This window comes from Rousettus aegyptiacus, unplaced genomic scaffold (assembly GCF_014176215.1).
Source record: "Rousettus aegyptiacus isolate mRouAeg1 unplaced genomic scaffold, mRouAeg1.p scaffold_m13_p_1, whole genome shotgun sequence".
Classification (NCBI taxonomy): domain Eukaryota; kingdom Metazoa; phylum Chordata; class Mammalia; order Chiroptera; family Pteropodidae; genus Rousettus; species Rousettus aegyptiacus.
In genome coordinates this window covers 47,515,580-47,536,958 of record NW_023416284.1, presented here as the reverse complement: position 1 = coordinate 47,536,958, position 21,379 = coordinate 47,515,580, and the positions used below count along the sequence as shown (strand labels likewise).

The 21,379-nt window shown below is 32.1% G+C and overlaps 1 protein-coding gene across 8 annotated transcripts in view; it reads right to left on the bottom strand.

Annotated features, from left to right (window-relative positions):
• Positions 1-21,379, bottom strand: part of LRRC7 (leucine rich repeat containing 7) — a 440,527-nt gene that overhangs the window by 238,788 nt on the left and 180,360 nt on the right. For all 8 annotated transcript variants that reach the window (XR_004955289.1, XM_016148942.2, XM_016148946.2 and 5 more), the window contains exon 4: positions 7,315-7,432. Coding sequence is in view for 7 of the 8 variants with exons in the window: in XM_016148942.2 (XP_016004428.1) it covers positions 7,315-7,432 (118 nt within the window). In the remaining variant the exon portion in view is untranslated. The remainder of the gene's footprint in view (positions 1-7,314; positions 7,433-21,379) is intronic.

Genomic DNA, 21,379 nt, shown 5'->3' with positions numbered 1-21,379 from the left:
AGACATCTCTAAGAATTTATATAGATACTACCAAAGTCTCTATTCTCCTCTTGACTTGCTTGAAATTTTAAAAAGCTTTATCATTTAACAGGTTACTCATGCCTGCTTTTTCTAGTGTGTTTGAGAGAAACTCCCTATATTCATTGAAAGTTGAGGATATTAGTGTTTTGCATGCATTTGGGGAAGGGGAAGAATAATTGGCAAGCTGGTAAAACACGTAATAATGTCTTCAACTCTGATTGCCTTTCATTACAACTAACAATAGTAATTTTGCCCACTATGATGCTTTTAAAATTCATTCTTGTATAGAAATAAGTTTTTAGAGGATGAGAGAAAAATCACTTAATTGGTGCGGAATTAGAAAGGGCTTTCACATTAATTCATTTTCATTAAAATCCTTAAATTATAGTGTCATAGTTTCTCTGAAGCTATGACAAATCAACAATCATACTTAAAATTGAATCGCTGACTAATTAAACCTTATCATTCATTATCTTGCTTTATTATATAAAACAATTTACTCCATTATGACCATAAACCAGCTTCATGAACAGGCAGAGACTATTTATTCACAGATTACACTATGTAAAATACATTCATCTATAATGGACATAGGGTTTTTATTTCATGATTGAATTAATGTCTGAGGAATAAAAGACAAAAATCCACTGATATGGAAAGCAAGCTGGTGTATTTACCCATGGATTGCTGCAAGTAATTTTACTATCAGAAAGACTTAAGAGAAAAAGGATAATTTATATGCAGCCATGGTTTGCATGCGTTCACTCTTGCTCTCGCTCTCTCTCTCTCTCTCTCACTCTCTCTCTCTCTCTCTCTCCACACACACACATTCACACACACACTCACACACACACTATGTTTCAGAAAACTGACTGAAAATTTTCTAAGAAAGTTCAAGGATAATATACTTATTTTTAAAGAGGAAGAATTTAATCTTTATGGAAGAATAGATGCTTTACTGAACACAAGAGGTTTGAATCTCATTTTCCAGGTCATTTCTTTTTAGTTCATTAGGTGTGTTCAATGTTTCAAGTAGGTAAATGTTCCAAGCATTGGGTGCTTTCAATGTTCCAAGTATGCAAATATCACTAAGAAATAGTATTTGTCCAAACAAGTTATTATGTAATGGAGAATAATGTATATAATTAGTAGAACCCTAGCCTGTACCCAAAATTCAGAGAATATGTATTATCTTATAAGAAACAAAGTATATTTTAAAAATTCACCATATACTTGGCTACAATGTGAAATTCAATAAATAATGAGAAATTAGTGTCATGCAGGCCATGTAGCGTGGAACATATTTTAATAAAAATATGATAACTAAAAAAGCAATAACTATATTGGAATACTAAAAACAACTGAGTAAACCCTCAGGAAGTAGAAGAGGCATAATCAAAATAGTGCAGTGGAAAGTAATAAAGTTGAAATTAATGATTGAAAAATCAACCAATAAACCAAAAATATTCTTTAAATGATTAGTAAAGTAAAAAAAAAAAAAAAAAAAAAACCTTTGGCAGGATAGATGACAAAAAAGTAAAAGACAGATAGCTCAATTAAACAACGTTAGAAAGACCAAGGAAGAAATAGGCACAGACACGGTAGAGATTTATAAAACACACAGGAACAGCTTAAGGACAATGTTTGACAATAAAATTGACTATCTGGATGATGCACTAGATTTCTCAGAAAATTGCTTATGAGACAGACTTATGAAGATATAAATTTATAAGGATGGGAAAGAAAATTTTTTTGAAAGACAGAAAACATAAAGAAAGGTAAATACAATGTTCATGGATTACAGTACTTACTTTTATAAAGATATTAATTCTTCCAAAATTAATCTTTAAATTCAAGCCAATTTTTAAAATTCCAATAGATTGTGAACCTCAATAAGTTGAACCTAAAATTCATATGGAAGAATCAAATACCAAGAACTGCAAAACACATTTGAAAAAGAAAAACAGAGAACTTGTATTATCAGATATTAAAAGTTAATTATTAAGTTATACTGATTTTAAAAAAATGTGCCATTAGCACAGGAATAGGCAAATAAGCAGATAGAAAAGGATAGTCTGGAAAAAAAGTCTTTTCGTATATAAAAGAGGTAGAATTATAAATTAGTTGGGAAACCAGAGACTTTAATAAATGTTGCTGGGAAAATTAATCACCTATTAATATAGAAAAAGTTTAGAATATATATAGCACAAAAAATAAGTTACAAATGAATTAAAGGCCTAAGTATATGAAAAAAACCCTTAATAGTTTTGGAAGAAAATACAAACAATATCTTTATGATATCAGAGTAGGGAAGAATTTCTTAAATAAGTTATAAAAATAACAGACTATAAGGAGAAGAGTGATACACTTTAGTACATAAAAATGACAACTTCTCAATGGTAAATGGTATCCAAAGCAAAGTGAAAAGAAATGTTACAAATTGGAAGATAATATTTGTAACCATTTAACCAAGGGACTAATATCCACAATATGTAATCACCAAGAACATACATAACAGAAAAAGAGTCCAAAATAAAAATGGACCAAAAATGACAATTAGAAGCAAGATACTCCACACTTGCCAATAAGAAGAAATAAAAAATTTCCAACTCCTCTAATGATTAGGAAAATAGAAACTAAAATATCAAGCTACCCTTTCATCTGATTGGCCAACATTTAAAATATCTAATAACCCCGTGTTGGCAGAGATATGAAGCAGTGGGAACTTGGTACTTTGCTAGTATAATTAGATCCACATTGATCATCAAGGACAAATTTCAGAAATATAATATGAATGAAAAACTTGCAGAACAGTGTATATGATGTATTCGAACTTCATTGAAATTTTAAACACACTAACTTTGAGATGGAGAAAGTGGGAAGGGATAGGGATGAGAATTTACAAGTTTCTGGGACATTTTATTTATTTAAAAAAATAGAGAATGATATCTATAATAAATGCTAACACTTTAATCTCATTGTGAGCACGTTGCTGTCTCATGTTATTTTCTTCATGCTTGAAATGTTTAACAGATTAAAATTAAGACTATTTAAATATTTTAATATGACTGTCAAGTGTTTTTAATACAAAATTGAGTTTCGAATGATTAAGATTGAATTAGGTGAAAGAAGTGTGAAATATGACTTAGGCAGAGAAAATAATAGAGATTCACAGAGATGGTGAAACAGTATTAAATATTTGAGGCAGCTCTTCAGGATCTAGACCATAAAGTTAAAAAGTGCAAATCATATTTAATGAATTGGAGATATGGAATAGACGCCCAGGTGGAAGTTAATTGTGAAGACTTTTATATGCAGTATTAGGGAGCCTACACTCTATCCGAGATCAATGGAAGAATCTTAAGTAGGAGAGTAATGTAGTCATATTTGCAATTTAGAAAGAGTACTAAAGCTACTTTGTGGATGATGGGTTTGGCAATGGTAGTGGCAATAATGGGGATCGGAGGCTATTTAAGTAGTCCAAGGAAAATAAAGAGACTAAACTACAATTGTATGGGAATGATGAGAAAAAAACAGATGGCATATTTAGAAGGGTATGTTTGGGAGGATTTGGTGACTAAACGTCTATGGAAATCTGAGGAAATAATGAATTTTTGCATCAAATACTTGAGTGGATAATATTAACATTAGCAGAGAACTGATTAATGAAGAAAAAGCAGATTGGAGTGGATAATGAGTATGGCTTTAAATATATGATTTTTGGAGCTGTTTGTGAAACATTTTTTAGCTATATCTAGCATGCAACTGGCAATACAAGTTTGAAGCTCAAGGGAGAGGTCAAAGCCTGACATAAAGTAGTCATTATCCCAAGGAACAAGGATATTAAATATTTTACTACATGACAGGTTAAAACTAATTTTAGTGGTTACTCATTACTTATTACAATGTCATTTCTATCTTTTCCAGTATTCAATTACAATATTTAACATGTTCCCAGTATAAGAGGTAAAGACTCTAGCCTTTGTAGGGTCCCTAATGTAATGCAGTATAAATGCACACTATGTATTTTAAAAGATCCTTCTGTATAATGTTATTTACCTGCCAAATATTTATCGAACACTACCATGTACACTGGGTATTGTTTTAGTAGCTCCAAATAGAGAGATAAATAAAATAGTCCCTGATTCCAAGGGTTTCACAGTCCATTCAAATCTATAGGGATACATAGATATTGAATTACAGAGTGAGGTAAGTTCAAAGCAAAAATGTATACAAGGTATAAAAGAGAAAGGAGCAATTACCCTCTATGTGTACAGAGTGTCAGGAAAATTTCCCAGAATAAATGACACCTGAAAAGAGTCCAAAATAAAAATTTTTAAATGTGAAGAAGATTCTGTCTGGTTAATGAGGAGGGCACTGGGGAGGAAGGAATATTTTACGCAGGGAAAATAGTATAGTTCTTTGTGTTACAAGTGAAAAGTTGATGCATTTAAGAATTACTTGAGGATGAAATGGAAGGGAGAAGGGTTAGTTGGAGTGGTTAGGGAGGTAGATGAAAGCTATTTACACAATTATGTAGATATCTTTCCACACACAATAGTTCACTTATTTAAAGGTTTTAATATAAAACAGTAACTTTCAATTATGGAAGGAAAATGATGAATCAGGATGGCAGGTGGAAGAACTGGGAATGAAAATCAAAGGTTGGAGGCCACGTGGACAACCAAGATCAGGTTTAAACTCAGCATCTAAGCGAACTAGTTTCACTGTAGGGTGTTACTCTCAACTTCAAGTACATTTCAGGCAAATTTTTACCTAGATTGACTAGTGCTTAAGTGAATCTCTATCTCAAAATAAACATTCTATTTTCTTTTCCTAAAGTTCAATACCGATATAGGTATTCTCTCATGATAGTTTCCTATGTCTTGACTCATTTCCATCAGGGCTATTCCAACCTTGTCAACTGTGATGCTGACTCTGCACTTATATTCTGTTATTTGCTCTTTCCCTTGACAGATTCCAAAGGATGCATGATGCTTCTTAAGTAATTGTCAAGGTCTCTGCCACAGAATTCAGTGACAGCTTTTTTAGGTATGATTTTCTGAAAGGGGTGACATGTTGAAATCTTTTACTGTCTATGTAATTTCTAGCAATGGCTCATATATCATCATACTCAACAAACCTTTTACACTATACTAATTTTGCAGAGTTTCTTGCCATGTCTTGTCTTGTATGTTTTTGAATAAATATTTCCAAAATATAGAAATCATAAGCATAGCTAAAAGTCCTTAAATAATAATCACAAGGACTTCTAAGGATGCTCATAAACTTACTTCTAAGTTGAAGAAGTCTAAGTTGAAATTCACTTCCTGGCAACAAAATTCTGTGATAAAAGAGAGACACTGGGGGATTATTATAATGTTCATAAAAATCTCATATACCTCAGGAGTTTCATGTTTATATTTGGTGATATTTTTTTCTGATCTTCTTTAAAAAAATAAGGTAGATTTTTATTTATTTGGACTCTCTAGGAAAACCTTCCTGAAGGCCAAGGGAGGTAGTATATTAGGCAGAAATTTCTCAGAAGTTGTAAGTTGAAAAGAGTATTTGATGTGTGAATGTATATAAATATATAAGTAGTATTAATTATTACTAAAGTACAGAAATACCAATCGATATAAATATGTGGCCTGTAAATCTAATCTTAAAAGAATAAAAGTAGACCTAATTTTATCTTTCGATTGGCCTAAATCTACTTGCTATTTTCTAAATCTACATATGGTCCCTTTGAAATTGTTTCCCTGAATAACCTCTCTGTGGTAAGTCAAGATGGTGTGGAAGAACATGTGTGTGTTCCCTGTTCGCATTCATATTGTTTCCTTCAAACGAAATGCCCTCCTTTACTCCATGCTTCCAGGCTTCATGGAAATCCTCGGGCTACATCCTTTACTTGAACTCTTCCTTAATAATACAGCAGTCTTAATTAATCTTCATATTCTTTAAGAATTTACAATTGTAATTTGTGCCATGTAATTAAGCACTTCATTGTGTAGTGTTTTATGATACTCACTGATTATTTATAGGTGTTAGTCTTATCTCCCCAGTTATACTGTAAATTTCTCTATGTCTCTCATAGACTTAAACTGAAGAAATTTTACTAGCAATTTATACCAGTACACTTCAACAAGTGTTCCATGCTCATCAAGAAGAACCATCCATTCACGAATTCATTCAATAACTATTTATTGAGCTCCTACAATATGCCGCACACTGTTTCAAGCAATATAGATACTTCAGTAATGAAAAAAACAAAACTGAGACATCACTGAATTTTAATTTTTGTAAAGAGTCCAGACAATATAGAAATAATTTAAATATATAGTATGCCAGATTCTCATAAATGCTATTAAGAAAATAAAACTGGGAAGAGAAATAGAATCTTCTACTGGATAAAAACAGAGATCTTAATTTTAAACAAAAGAGTTCAGAATTTCTTAGAAATGTCATATTTAATTTGCTCAAGAGATTTTGCTGGTGGTTGTTAATAAATTAAGATCCCTATTTACCTAGAATGTCAAACCAATCTTACCTAATTTCTATTTTTTTAGAGTGCTTTGGTTTTTTCTTTTCTTTCTTTTTTAGAATAGCTTCATCGAGGTATAATTGACACACCAAAAACTGCATATATTTAATATCTATGATGTGGTGAGTTTGGACATATACAAACACCAGTGAAACCATCACCACAATCAAGATAATAGACATATCCGACACCTCCCAGAGTTTCCTTGTGTCCCTTGTGGTTTTGTTTGTTTGTTTGTCATTTGTTTTTTGTTTGCATGGGGCAGAGTGAGAAAGGAGGCTGATTAGAACACTTAACATGAGTTACCCTCTTAACAAATATAAAGTTCACAATACCATATTGTTAATTATAGGTACTATGTTTAATATCAAGCATATCTCCATCTCAATTATGATGTCTTTAAAAAAAATCTATTTTTCTATTTTTATATAAAATCCACCTGATCCTCCACCACACATAGTGAGAATAAGGAAAGTAAACAGTATAAAGGCAATAAAATATTCTAGAAAAGATTAAATAACATATCTGAATACAGAGGAAAATAAGGGCTGAGTAAGTCAGGTACACTAATAAGAGAAGGGAAGAGAGATTTTCTGCTTTCGATTTATAAATTAAGATTTAACTTTTAAATAAAATTAACAGAGCTACAACAAAATAAAAGAAAGTGTTATGTCATTTGCTAAGAGAAAACATCAAAGCATATTTTCAGTAAAAAATTCAAGTTATTTAGAGATGAGATGAAATCTTACCATTTTTACTGATGTCGAGTTCTTTAAGATTAACTAAACTAGCAATTGTGGTTGGCAGATTTGAAAGGTCATTATCAGGAATACTTAGTTTTCGCAGAGCTTGACAGTTGAACAATTGCTGTAAAAAACACAATGATTAATTAGATCTCAATTTGGTTAAATCCATTCACATGTAAACTCAGTAACAAAATTCAATTCACCATCATTACAAATGGCAGTAAAAGAGTCAGATTCAAAATCTCACCTTCTTTCCCACCCATATTCTCAATTGTCTTCAGAATGTTTTCATACTCCACCCCCATGTTGGGGCCTCACTGCTCTGTGCTACCCAGATCCAAAACCCAAAGTATTCTACTTTCCCCTTCCAGTTTACCATTAATGTGCAATTTTCCACTGATCTTACAGGTATTTTTTCCCTTTTAAATAATTTCTGGAGTTGTCCCTTCTTTACGGCTATGAAGATTACCTCAGTTCTCTTTTCTGGCAACTCTTAGATTTCAGAAAATATTACTTCCATTTAGTCATGCTGAACAGCTGACAAGCAAGAACTGATATACATTTGAGTACATGAACTCACATTTCTTTTGTGTCCCACCACACTGCTTCATAAATATTTAGTCAATGTAATGTTAACCTCCGATGTTTGTTGAAAAAAAAAATCGCTAATAATTAGCTCGTTTCTGCCATGGGTCCAACATACTAGGTGGGAAGAAGTCGAGTGTTAAAGCAATGGTTCTCAAATACAGCATATAAATGATCACTGATGGGTAGAGGTGCTTGTTTAAAATGTGGATTCTTGAGCTCTCCTCAAAGAAAGACTGATATAGTGGGTCTGGGCTGGAGGTCAAAATCTGTATTTTTAACCAGCACTCTGGTGATCTGGTTATTTTGATGTAGGAGTTTCCAGTACCATATTTTGGGAAATAATAAGATATTTTAGCTATGTCCATCTTATCTTGACTATTCAAGATATGAACAGCTGAGACATAATTTTTATTTTTTTTCTAGAAGAATTATCTTAATTAGATCTCTTCTGTTTGACATTTCTAATTCTGTTTTGCTAAATTTCCACAGATGAAGTCTCCGATGACTATGCAACTGGCCCAGAGTACACTTAACTATGTTAACTACTTTTCTTACAAATAATCTTTACAAAGATTATTTGAAATTCTTCATGTAGTACAAGAACATCAACATGCTATTCATAAATATTGCAACTTTTTAAATGAAGGCTAAAAGAGGAAACTTTGATGGGTAGTTGTTACTAACTACCAATTTTCCCTTAAAAAATAGAAAACCAGATATCTATACTCAGGGTAAAAGTTAATTTAAATTTTTGTTCAATCATCCTATATGGATCATTACATTTGTAGGCAATGTAGTTAGTTATAAATTCATAGATTAAAAATAATTGCCTCATGACTGGTGGGATATACAATTTGTGATTACTATAACCATTTTATGACAAATTTAGACAGATAACTTTCAAAACAGAGGTTTATTTTGAAATAGAAGTCTCATCATTTCAACTAAATTTTCAGTTTCTCTCAAGAATTAAAAAAGGTTCCTGTATTCTTCTCTAACTTTAAATGAAGCCATTTCAGAAATGAAAGATATAGAAACTCCTGAACATCCTATTACATAAAGAATTCAAGACCTCTCTGTTATAGAGGCTAAGAGCATAGCATTTAAAATCAGAGTGATGTGGGTTCAATTTCTACTCATCTATTTACTAGCTGCATGGTCTTGGGCTAGTTGCCTAAGAATTCTATCAATGAACTCATTTGTAAAATGGGAACAATAACATTACTTAACTTGAAGTGTTGTTGAGAACATTAAATGAGTTGATATATTTCATCAATTCTAAGTCCTACATTTTTTCACATACTAACATCTTGATCATCTTCCAAGAAAAAAGAAGTTATAATTTTTAAGGAGTATTTCTTCCTTGGTGCTACTACAATAATGGTGTGTCTTATGATCAAAAGCTTTAATTTGATGAAATGAATTACTCGTGAACATATAAAACTGTGATTGGCACATAGTAAGAGCTGATAACTGTTAGGTATTATTAATATTTATGTATACAAATACAGAGGCATGCTTATATTATTAGTCTATTTCTTACTTTTCTAGATGGCAAGGTCTTTAAAGGTAGATGTCAAATCTAATTCATTTTGGTATTAACCTGTTTTATCTTTGTATATACCAAAGTCACTAGCACAGTGTCTTGTACATAGTGTATGCTGAATAAATATACTTAACATATACTTAGATAAGTAAAGGGAAAATGAGGAGAGTGCTAAGTTCCAGCTGAAAATGGTTCTTTACTAGGTCGGAATTTTCAGAGTGATAAACAATCTCAGTGAAATCTAATTTCATAAACAAAGCGGTGAACTTTTGAATATGAGTCACGATGTTTATAAATTGGAAAGAAATTAAAAAGATATTTTAATGATTCTTTCAAGACTCAAATTTTGAATGAAAATGAAGTGAAGGATAATTATGCAGTGGCTGTAATTCTTCAATATAGTATAAAATAGCAAATATAATTAATAGCTAATTAGAGCAAGACTGTTAATTGTTATCCTGCTTTTCATTTGCTAATGATATTTTCCATTTCAAAAACAATAAAATTGTTTTGTGTCTTAAAATATTTGTGTACTAAAGTGTTCTTTTTCTTGGGCTAATAAAAGCAATTTAACTCTGACAGAAATTAGTTTGAGAAGAGTATGAAATTTAAATTACTGACTCAAAAAAGTAATGGTTAGGTGATTTCTAAGAGAGCTGACACAAAAGAGAAAGGCCTGAGGGTTAAAAATGAAAACATATTTGAGCTAAAATATATATTCTGAAAGGTATTTATTCATTCATGGAAAAGCATTAATTGATACCAGCTACAAACTAGATGCTATGCCAAGTGCAAGGGGCACAGAATGAATAAGACACAGCAACTAAGCTCAGATTTTTTGCAACTTAATATTTAGATAATAAATTAAATACAATATGAAGAAAATTATGCCAAAGTAAATATCAGGTGTGATAAAAAGACTCAGGTAGGAAGGATATCTGCACTAGATTATGTTTATGGTGGTGGGGTTGACTCATGAAAGTATTCCTAGAAGAGATGATGAAAAATGTGATCATCCAAGAGCCAGCAGAAGTCAGCAGATGAAGACCAAAGAGAGATAATGTAGCATCTAATGGTACTCTCAATTCAAAAAATGTGTAACTCAAACTAGTTTCAGATATTCGCTTGCTAGTATGAGGAGACTTGGATCTTGGAGTGAATGCTCTGAGTCTATAACATCTACATACATTTAAAATAAATTTACTGAATTCCCATTATAAGCTATGGTCTATGTTTAGTACTGAAGATAAAGACATGAAAAGATATTGTCAATTTCTGTTTTCAGCAGTATAGTGAACTAAATATTAAAAGAAAAATCTTTATGTGCAACAAAACTACACACACACACAATCCTTTAATTGATAACTGTAAAGTACAAGAATTCCTCAAGTTCCAGAATAATGAGATAAACTAACACATAGAGTTAAATAGGTCTGTATTTAGCTTTTGCTCTGGTGGTATCTCTTGGTCCCTGGTGGCTGAAGTCTTTTATTTTTTAATTTTATGTATGTATGTATGTATGTATGTATGTATGTATGTATGTATGTAAGTATGTATGTATTTGCAAGTGCAAGGATAGAAGGCTGCCTGGGGTCTGAATAGAGTGGGAGATTTCCTTAGAGACCACTTCATAGAGAGCTGATGTCTATATGAACAAACTGAGCCCTGCAAAGGGAGTCAAAGGGGAGTACATGCCTTTCTAAATTTCAACTCTGTGTGAAGTAAGAAGAAAAGAAAAAAAGAAAGAAAGACAAAGGGAGGGGGAGGAAAAAAAAGAAAGGAAGAAAAGAAGAAAGAAGAATGACAAAGAAAAGACAGAGATAGAAAGAGATGAGAGAGAGAAGAAAGAAACAAGAAAAGTAAAGAGGAAAGAAATAAAGGATAGAAGGAAGAAAGAAATGGAGGAAGGAAAGGAAGAAAAGGAGAAAGAAAAGAAAGAAAAAAGGAAAGAAAAAGAAAAAATAAAAAGACAGAAAGAAAGATAAAATTAATCTTCTAGGGATTACCAACCAAAAACCTAATTTTCCTTGAGTCAGAGATTGGAATTAATAGTATCTATAAGACTCCCTGAAAGCCAATCCAAATTATAAGTGGTTCAGTGTTAGTATTGCCCCCAAGTGTCTGGTAGAAGTAAACACAAATCTCCTCTGAAGGAATAAACTTTAAATGCAGGCCTCAATGAGTCTCACAAATAAAGTTCCAATAAACATGAGGTCATCAAAAAAAATAAATCACTAAATATGTGATTAAATAATTGACCTAAATTAGATGCAAAAGAATAAGTAATCTTGCCTGTAGATGATTCAGATATTAGAATTACAGAAAAAAAAAAAAAAGAAAATATATATGGAATTTGAAATCAAGATGATAAAACAAAAGATTATCAAAGAGAGCTCAGTAGATCAGAAGATTAAACATTGCTGGAGAAAATAATAGGAAATGAAGTGGTAAGATATTAGCTGAATGTAGCATAAAAGGAGGCAGAAAATAGAAAAGACTGGTTAAGTCATATGAAAGAGAATAACATGATTGTTTTGAAATTCTAAGAAAAATGTGTATAGAAGAGAATAGATGGCTTAGGAATTCCAGCGTTGTTGAAACATCCATTTTCAGATTGAGAAAGTTTAACAAATTCTAAACAAGTTAAGTGAAAAGGAACCTACATCTAGACTTATACAAGATTGCAGAGTATCAAAGACAGTAGATCTTAAAAATTGCCAGAGAAAAGGGAGATTATTTTCAAAAGACTGAGAATGAGAAAGGCAGAAAACTTAACAATTAAAGCAATAATTCATTAGATATTATTGCTAAAGTACTGAGAATAATATAATTTTTACAGCTTTTTTTTCCCTAGGAAAAGGGCGAAATGGCTATATTTTCAGACAAACTAAGTTCATCACCAAGAGACATTCACTAAAGCAGCTGTCAAAAGATATATTTCAGGAAGAAGGCAAATGAACCTTGTAGAGAGGTCTGAACTGCAAGAAGGAATAGCAATAAATTTTATTTTTTTTTAAAAAGGAAAACATCTGGTTAAATCTAAACAAACATTGTCTAAAATGATAAAATGTCTAATTATGAGATTAAAAAATCAATATAGGTTAAATCAGTATGGAAATGGCATAAAAAGAGAGGTAGATCAATGGAACAGAATTGAGTGTCCCAAAATAAACCAACTCATATACTATCAAGTAATATTTGACAAGGGAGTCAAAAAAATGCAATAAGGAATAGGATAGTCTCTTTGATAAATGGTGTTGTAAAGACTGGATAAACTACATGCAGAAGAATAAAATCAGACCCTATTTTATAGCATTCAAAAAAATTAACTCGAAATGGATTAAACATAAGACCTCAAACTGTAGCACTAATAGAAGAAAGCAGGAAAAAAGCTCTTTGATGTTGGTCTTGGCAAAGATTATTTAGGTATGACACCAAATGTACAAACTGTTAAAACAAAACTAAGCAAATGGGAATACATAAAACTAAAAAATTTGTGCACAGCAAAAGAAACAATCAACAAAATAAAAGTGCATAGGAGAAAATATTTGTAAACTATTTATCTGATAAGGAGTTAATATTCAAAATATATAAGAAACTCATATAAATCACCAGTGAGTAAACAAAACCAAAAAAAAACAAAACGAAACTGATTTAAAAACAGGCAAAGGATTTGAATAGACACCTCCCCAAAGAAGACATACAAATGGGCAACAGGTACATGAAAAGATGCCTGGCATCACAAATCATTTGGGAAATGCAAATCAAAACCACAGTGAGATATAATCCCACATCAATTAGAATGGCTACTATTGAAAAGAAAGAAAAAAGTTTTAGCAAGGCTGTGGAGAAAAGGGATCCTTTGTGCACTATTGGAGAAAATGTAAATTGGTACAGCCATTATGAAAAACAGTATGGAAGTTTCCTAAAAAGTTAAAAATAGAATTGCCGTATGATCCAGAACCCCACTTCTGGGTATATATCCCAAGGAAATAAAAACACTATCTTGTGATATCTGCACTTCCATGTTCATTGCAGCATTATTTATGATAGCCAAGAAATAGAAAAAACCTGTGTCTATTAACATATGAATGGATAAAAAAGATGTGATATACATATAAAATGGAATGTTATTTGGCTATAAAAAAGAAAGGAATTCTGCTTTTTGTGACAACATGATGGACCTTGAGGGCACTATGCTAAGTGAAAGATGTCAGACAGTGAAAGGCAAATGCTGTATATAGTCTCACTTGCGAGATCTAAAAATATCAAACTCATAGAAGTAGAGAGTAGAACATTGGTTGTTAGTGGCTGGGGGGCGGTGGTGAGGAAAATGGGAAGACAAATATAAGATAAATATAAATAAGATCTGGAGAAGCTCATGCACAGCAGGATGACTGAAAGTTTTTTAGAAAGTAGATCTTAAATGTTAACACACAAATCACACTTGTGAGAGTTTGGAGATGTAGTACTTTATTGGTACCTTATTACCTATTTTGGTAATTATTTTGCAATATATAGAAATAACCTAATCATCATACTGTACATCTTAAACTTACATATGTAAAATGTCAACAATAACTCAATAAAGCTGGAGAAAATCAATGCAAAACGAAAACTGTGAACAACGAAGGCATATGTATCAGAAAAAAATAACAGGATTAAACACATGGTCAGAGTTTTGCATTATTTGGGAGGAAGGTAAAGATACTGATTAACTTTAATGTTAAATGTGCATGTTAAAATTTCTAGGGTAATAACTAAAGAAATAGAAATAAGTTATATAATTTCCTAATGGACAGAGGCCAAATCAAGGAAATGAGATACAGAGAAAAAATATTTTTAATAAATATAATAGAAAACAAACAAATAATTAGGAGATACAAGACAGATAAAAATGAACAGAGTGGAATAAATTAATGCAAATATACCAATAGTTGCCATCAATAAATATGGATTAATCTCTTCAATTAAAAAATAAGAACTATCAGAGTGGATTAAAATTAAAAATAAACTATATGCTATTACCAGTGACACATCTAAAACTTGAGGAAAAAAATGATAAAACTGGCAAAGTTAAATGAAATAAAGTTTATGCGGCAATACTGATTTTAAGCAAAATGCATTACTAGAGAGAGTGGCATGTTAATAAACACTTTAACTCACCAGGAATATATAATTCATATACTAGGTGATATATACACCTAGTATCATAGTTTTTAAATATTTAAAGAAAATTTGGCATGTCTACATATTATAAACCTACTATCATAACAGGGCATTTTAGCACATATATCTTAATGATTAAAAGCAGACAAAAATAGAAGAAAAGCTATAGAAGAATTGATGGCCATGAGCTTGTCCTAGTGGACACATATAGAACACTAAGCTCAACCACTACAGAGTATGTTTTAAGGCACATATAAAAAATTTGCAATTAAGCATATACTAGACAGAAAGAAAGTCTTAATAAACTTCAAAAAATTACCAATAAAAGACTGAATTATTGGACCATAAAGCAATTAAGTTATAAATCATTAACTAAAAGATAACTTTAAAAGCTTTTATATTTGTGTATATATGTACATATATAAACTTTAATAACTCATGAGTCAGAGAAATTGTCATACTAGAAATTAAGAAGTACAAGCAAGTGATAAAATATTACATTAAAAAAAAATAGAAAGATATAATGAGTAATTGGAAGTAAATCGTAGCCTGAAATACTTACATTAGAAAAGATAAAGGGGTGAAAATGAGTGTCTTAAGCATGTAGCTTAAGAAGACAAAAAAAAAAAAAAGGTAACAGAATGTAGAAGAAAGAAACAATAAAGAGTCCCTTGCAATAGTATATGAAGTAGGAAAGATAGAGATTCTGCAAAAAGCATCAGACTGGGAGCTCTTCAAGAAAGAGGAACCAAGTCTTTTATGTGTCATTGCATGTATTTTATGATTGCTTTTGTCTGTTTATATTTTATGGTGAAATATATGTAAACACAAGCATGTACATAATATGTATGTTTTTCTAAAATTTGATAATAAAACAAAGCCTCATATTCTGCAGTCCAGCTTAAGAAAGCTGCTTTATGTCCTTCCCAATCATGTCCCACTGTCCCAGCTGACCCGTTAAGAGGCAAATAATTTCTGGAATTAATAAAATTCTTTCATATTTCTTTATATGTTTATCACAGATTTAGTAATCCTAAAAATGAACATTTATATTTGTCTGTTTATCTTTATGTAAATGAAATAATATATTATGCTTTTTTCTGCAAGTTAACTTTTTCATTCAATATTACATTGTTAATATTCCAAGTTGAAGTATAAAACTTATTTATTCATTTTTACTACTTCATGATCCATATAACATAATTTTCTTATATATTCCACTGTTCATAGACTTTTGGGTTGATTCCAACTTTTTCTAATATGAACAGTGCTGCTAAGAATATTCTTATATACATTTCCTAGTACAAAAGTTTCTCTGAGGAGGTAGGCATAATTTCAAATGTAATAAGTAATAGAATTTTTTTCCAATGTTGCTATAGGAATTTAAATTCCCAACAGGAATAAGAATTCTTATTTCTTCATACTATTTCCAAAATTTGATATTTTCAGACTATTTTTTTTCAATCCATGGAATGTAAAATAGTAACACCTTTTACCAAACCACTAATAAAACTGAACTTTTTTTGTTTATTTTATTCATTTCAGTTTGTCCCATATTCTGCAGACTAATTCTTTGATAGCTCTCTCAATATATGGCTCAACTTTTATTTATTTATTTTTGGTATCTTTTAATAAAAAAGACATTTATAGTAGTCAAATTTATCTTTCAGTTAATATGTACAGATGATCTCCTATTTTTCTCTCTTGAAAATTTTAATGCTTCGATTTGACTCATTTGAAATTTATTTTTAATAATGATGTGAAGTAAATATTAATTCTTTTCCTTTTATAGATGACCATTTAAAAAAAAAAAAAAACTTCATTATGTCTCTGCTGATTTGTAAGACAAGTTCTGTTGTGCATCGGATTTCCACACAAGTATGGGTCAGTCTCTGGACTTTCTACTCATAGTCCACTGGGTCTTTGTCCATCTCTAATCCCAGCTGGGTCATTTGAATTCTATGACTGTGATTTGTGCTTGAGCTAGAGAAGAATAGGAAAGGAAGATGAGAGAATGCCTGGAGAAGAAACAGCGCACCCAGGCTTTGAGAGAGGGGTAGTTCCAAGAGCAGAAGGTGGAATGGAAAGGTAAGGGAAGATTGAGAAGAGCAGGGCAGTCCAGAGAGCTGTACTAGGAGAAAAGGCACAGAGGAATATTAGGAATGGCAAAAAATTAAAAGTGGCTATATTCTAAATGCAGAAGGAAGTAGAAAATGAAGGATTTAGCCAAAATGTGAAAGAAAGGATGTAAGAGTCTGGGATTTGTCTTACAGGAAGTGTTCAGATGATACTTTTTAATCATTTTTTTTGAGTCGACCTTATAGATGCTATCTCCAGAACACACACACACACACACACACACACACACACACACACACACACAAATATACATATTTGCATCCAATTTCAAGGAACTTGCAAATCGCCAGAAGCCCATGCATGAATCTGAAAAAGCCAGGTTTCTAGTTGAAGCTTCTTTCCACTCCACCCTATCCTACCTCCTCTCTACCTTCTTCTCCAGGGTCAGACCTTCCCTACTTTCGAGTCACAGCTTAAGACTCATTTTCATGCTCCACTTGTGTGCTTTCATAACATTCTCTACTTCTCCTTACTGAAGGCTGGATGTCCCCATTTTGGGATTATCAGACTGTAAACTTCACTAGTCACTGCAGTACTTGTGGCGTATAATGCAATGCCTGACACATGGTACTTTCTCAGTAAATAGTTGCTCTTTCATGAATATTCTTGCAGGGTAGTGGCAAATAACCAGATAGTTGAGTGCCTATTATATGTGTGCAAGGCACTAAACTAGATTTTAAAATATATCATCTCCAATCTTTGCAACAACATTGCAAGTAAGGTATTATTTCCCCTACTTTGAATGTGAGAAAACTCAAGAAGTTAACTTTTACAAGATTATTTATACACCTAGGAAGTGCCAGCACCAGAATTCAAATTCAGTTTTGTCTGATACAAAGTCATTTCCACTGCAGCACACTGCTCCCTCCGCAATATTAGATCTGTGCTTTGGAAAGATAACCGACAACTGACGACAGTTGGAGGCTGCCTGGGAGGGTAGAGTGAATGAGAGAGGAACCTTGAGGCCATCATAATGGACACGGAGGATTAGGGAAAAGACTAAGATTCAATGACTATTGACAGTGAGGATCTAAATTAGAATAAATGTGAGTATATGTTATAGCACTTTGCTACCTCTGAAATGCTGTATAAATGCAAAAGATTATAATTTGAATTGGCATTGTATTATCATCTTTATACTCTGGCTTGAAAAATTAAGGATACGATCAAAACTTTGTGACGGTGAGTGACTATATCTTAAAACAGTTCCCTAGAAAAAACAAGAAATAAGCTATTTATTTTTCCATCACAAATAAAAAGAAGTATTAACTACCTGTGAATTTTAAAAAAGGAAACATTTTTACTTAAAAATTTCATATAAAATCATAAATATTCAATGAGAGGGTTACTGCTATCACATGTTGGCACAAGTGGATGCCATGGGGAAAAGGGCTAATTGTTATCTAATGACTTGGCATCAGTGAATGGCGGATTTCTTGGAAGGTCGTCCTTTGAATCCCCTTAAAAGTATTCAGACTACAGTGTTTCCAAGTTCATTTGAAAGCTATTTCAAAGAAATAATTATTTTGTGCACATTATAATAAAATGTCTTAAAATTCTTTAGTTTAATACAAGTCAATAATTATCTTTATTTAGAAAAGAGCCAACTCAAAAATTTAAAAAAAGTGGTTTTATATATGCACTTGATGAAATTGTAAGCTTCTCATTATTACATCAATTTACTCTTTTCTTTCCCTTCCTCCCTCCCTCCCACCTTCTTTTCTTTCTTTTCTTCTTCTTTCATTTCCATTTCTCTCCCTTCCTTACTGCTTGTGTTCAGTGAATACCTCTTAAACATCTACTCAGTGACAGGCACAGTGTCAGAATCAAAAGATGAATTAACAAAGTATCCACTTCCTCAGGCATATAGTCAACAAGTAATTATAAATACAACAATAAAATAAAACAGAATGTAAAAATACTAAATACTACAACAGAGAGAGGGCTTTCACATTCCACTTTATTCCAAAAGAAACATTTCTAGACCTTGTGCTTAACCTAGAGAATCTGGATGTGTGGATTTGCATGCATTTCAATTACTCTACACTGCTCCCTCCCATTAATATCCACCCCTTAAATGTTCATAAATAGCAAGTGATTGACTTAGATTTTTGTTTTTGAGAAACAACTGGCATCTCTGACCAGAAGGAGGCAGGTAAGTGATTAGAGAACATCCAGGTGAAAAATAATAAGTCTTAGTTAAGGCACTGTCAGGAGAGATGAAGAAAGACACACACTGAGAGGAGGAATCATTAAGGCTTGGTTCCAGTAGTACACAGGCAGTCAAAGGAGGGGAGGTTCTGGGGTCCAACAACACTATAAAGTCTTAGTAGCAGTGGAGCTCTAGGGTGGTATAGAAGTGTGGAGCTGGACAAGTGCTGGTAGCATCAAATAAGATAAGGAAAAGGGAATACTCTTAATCCCTGCTAGTGCATTTCAGCAATATTGAATTGAATTGCTGCAGAGATGAGCTCTTTTCTTTCCTGCAGAAAGATGGCAATGGCAATAAATACCCGGCATTTTATCCTAGAAAACAATAAATATAACTGCTGTTGTTTTTAAAATACAGATCTTTTCAGCAACAATTTGTACAAAGGTGTTTTTGAATCATTTTTCCCTTTAGAACAGTAAGGTTATTTTAGCATTTGTCATTGTCTTCGAAGTAAGGGAATATCTTTTACTGGAATAACAGCTGTTAGTCTGAATATAGAAAGCATAGCACCTTACTATAGCACCCTAACAATTGCATTTAAAACTTTTTAAATGAAAATGTTCTTTAACTTGTACAGCTACAATTACTTGACTTATAAACTAGCTTATAACACCAATAGGAAAATTGGAAAAAGTGAAAGCTCAATATAAAAGCACAACTTCAAATGTTTTTAATTGTTATTATTGCTGTGCATTTGGAGCAAATTCCTGATAACTCTACAATACTTAGGACAAGTCTTAAGACATGGCGTGTGTGTGTGTGTGTGTGTGTGTGTGCGTGCACACTCACAGGTGTGCCTTAGGGGTTTTTCATTGCTTTTATAGTAACTGCTAGTTGGTAAAATTTTGGTAATTGACATTTATAAAAATATTGGCTTTGTCTATAGATAGTAATCAATGTGGGATGTGAACAATTAGGTTGAATGGCATGAATCTAGACTTTTACACTAGTATAAGGTGATGTATATATAAGTATATATATTTATTTATATATAGCTATAAAACTTATTATATACCTATATATGTTATATAATAAGATAGATAGATAGATAGATAGATAGATAGATAGATAGATAGATAGATAATGTTTTTGACCAGATTAGTAAAACAGAGAGAAGATGGCTCATGGTATAACTAGAGTCTCTTCTCCACTTGTGGTCATAATGAAAAGATTATAAACTTTGGAATCAGAGAGACTTAAATTTAAGTTCTGACTCCATTGTTAACTAGTCACTTGCTATCGAGCAAGTTCCATAAATTTTCACTAAGGCTCAATTTATCACGGAAAAAGCCCAATTAGATTGCATTCTAGTCTTACCTTTAACAATACCCAGCGCCAGGCAGACGTCCCTGCTCCCCCTGCAAAGCAGGATTCATTGACTTTCTACTCTGTCTTCACATGATCTTGTATACATATTTCTATAATCCACTTTTACAAAATCATATTATAATCATTTACGTAACAAATATTTAGTGATATCCTAACTTTGAATCAAACGCTGTACTAGTTTAAAGATTAAATAGAAATAGTCCCATATTCTAGTGTTTTTATTCTTCAACCCTGTTGTTCTGGAATAGAGGAGGCATTCAATAAATATGTATTGAATGAATAATTGCCATAGGTTTGGTAAGTGCAATTGTAGAATCGTACACATGGTAATATGGAGGCACAGAGGAGAGCTAAATAACTATGCCAGTGAGTGAAAAATGAAGACTGTGGGAGGAGGTGACAACTGAGATGAATCTAAAAGTAACATACATGACAGAGAAAACAGCATAAGCTTAGTGGCAAGAAAGAGTTTCATGTTTCCAGAATACTTTAAGAACAGAAGAGGCAGGAGAGGTAGGATGCAGCCAGACAATGACAGCATAATATTTTCAGTTTCATGTTTTTTTTTTCCTTCTTTTAAATTACAAAGGAGACAGGGAACAACCTCATCTGAGGTTATGGACTAGTCATATTTACATTTGGAAATAGCACTGATTGCTGTTAAGAATTAATTGGGGAAAAATAAAAGTGGGTTTAAGACATATCAATCAGGAGACTGTCCCATTAGTCTGCTAAAATATGGGTGAGAGCCTGACATAGGCTCTGTGGTGGAGAGCTGAGATTAGATTTAAGAAATTGGTGGCAAAATTGACAAGACTTGGCAGCTGATTTGACGAGGAAGGTGACTTCGAAGAAAGAATAAAAGATGAATATTGGGACTGGATAGTAACCCAACTGAGACAGAGAATATAGGACAGGAGATAGGTTTCAAGGGAGAAATTAGACTTTTTGAGTGCAAATATTCGAGTAAATCCAAAAAGCATCTATAAATCTGAAGACCGAGAAATAGATCGTAAATGGCAAAATAGATTTGTAAGTCTTCAGGGAGATGGCCGAGAACATGAGAATGGATGAATGTGATAACC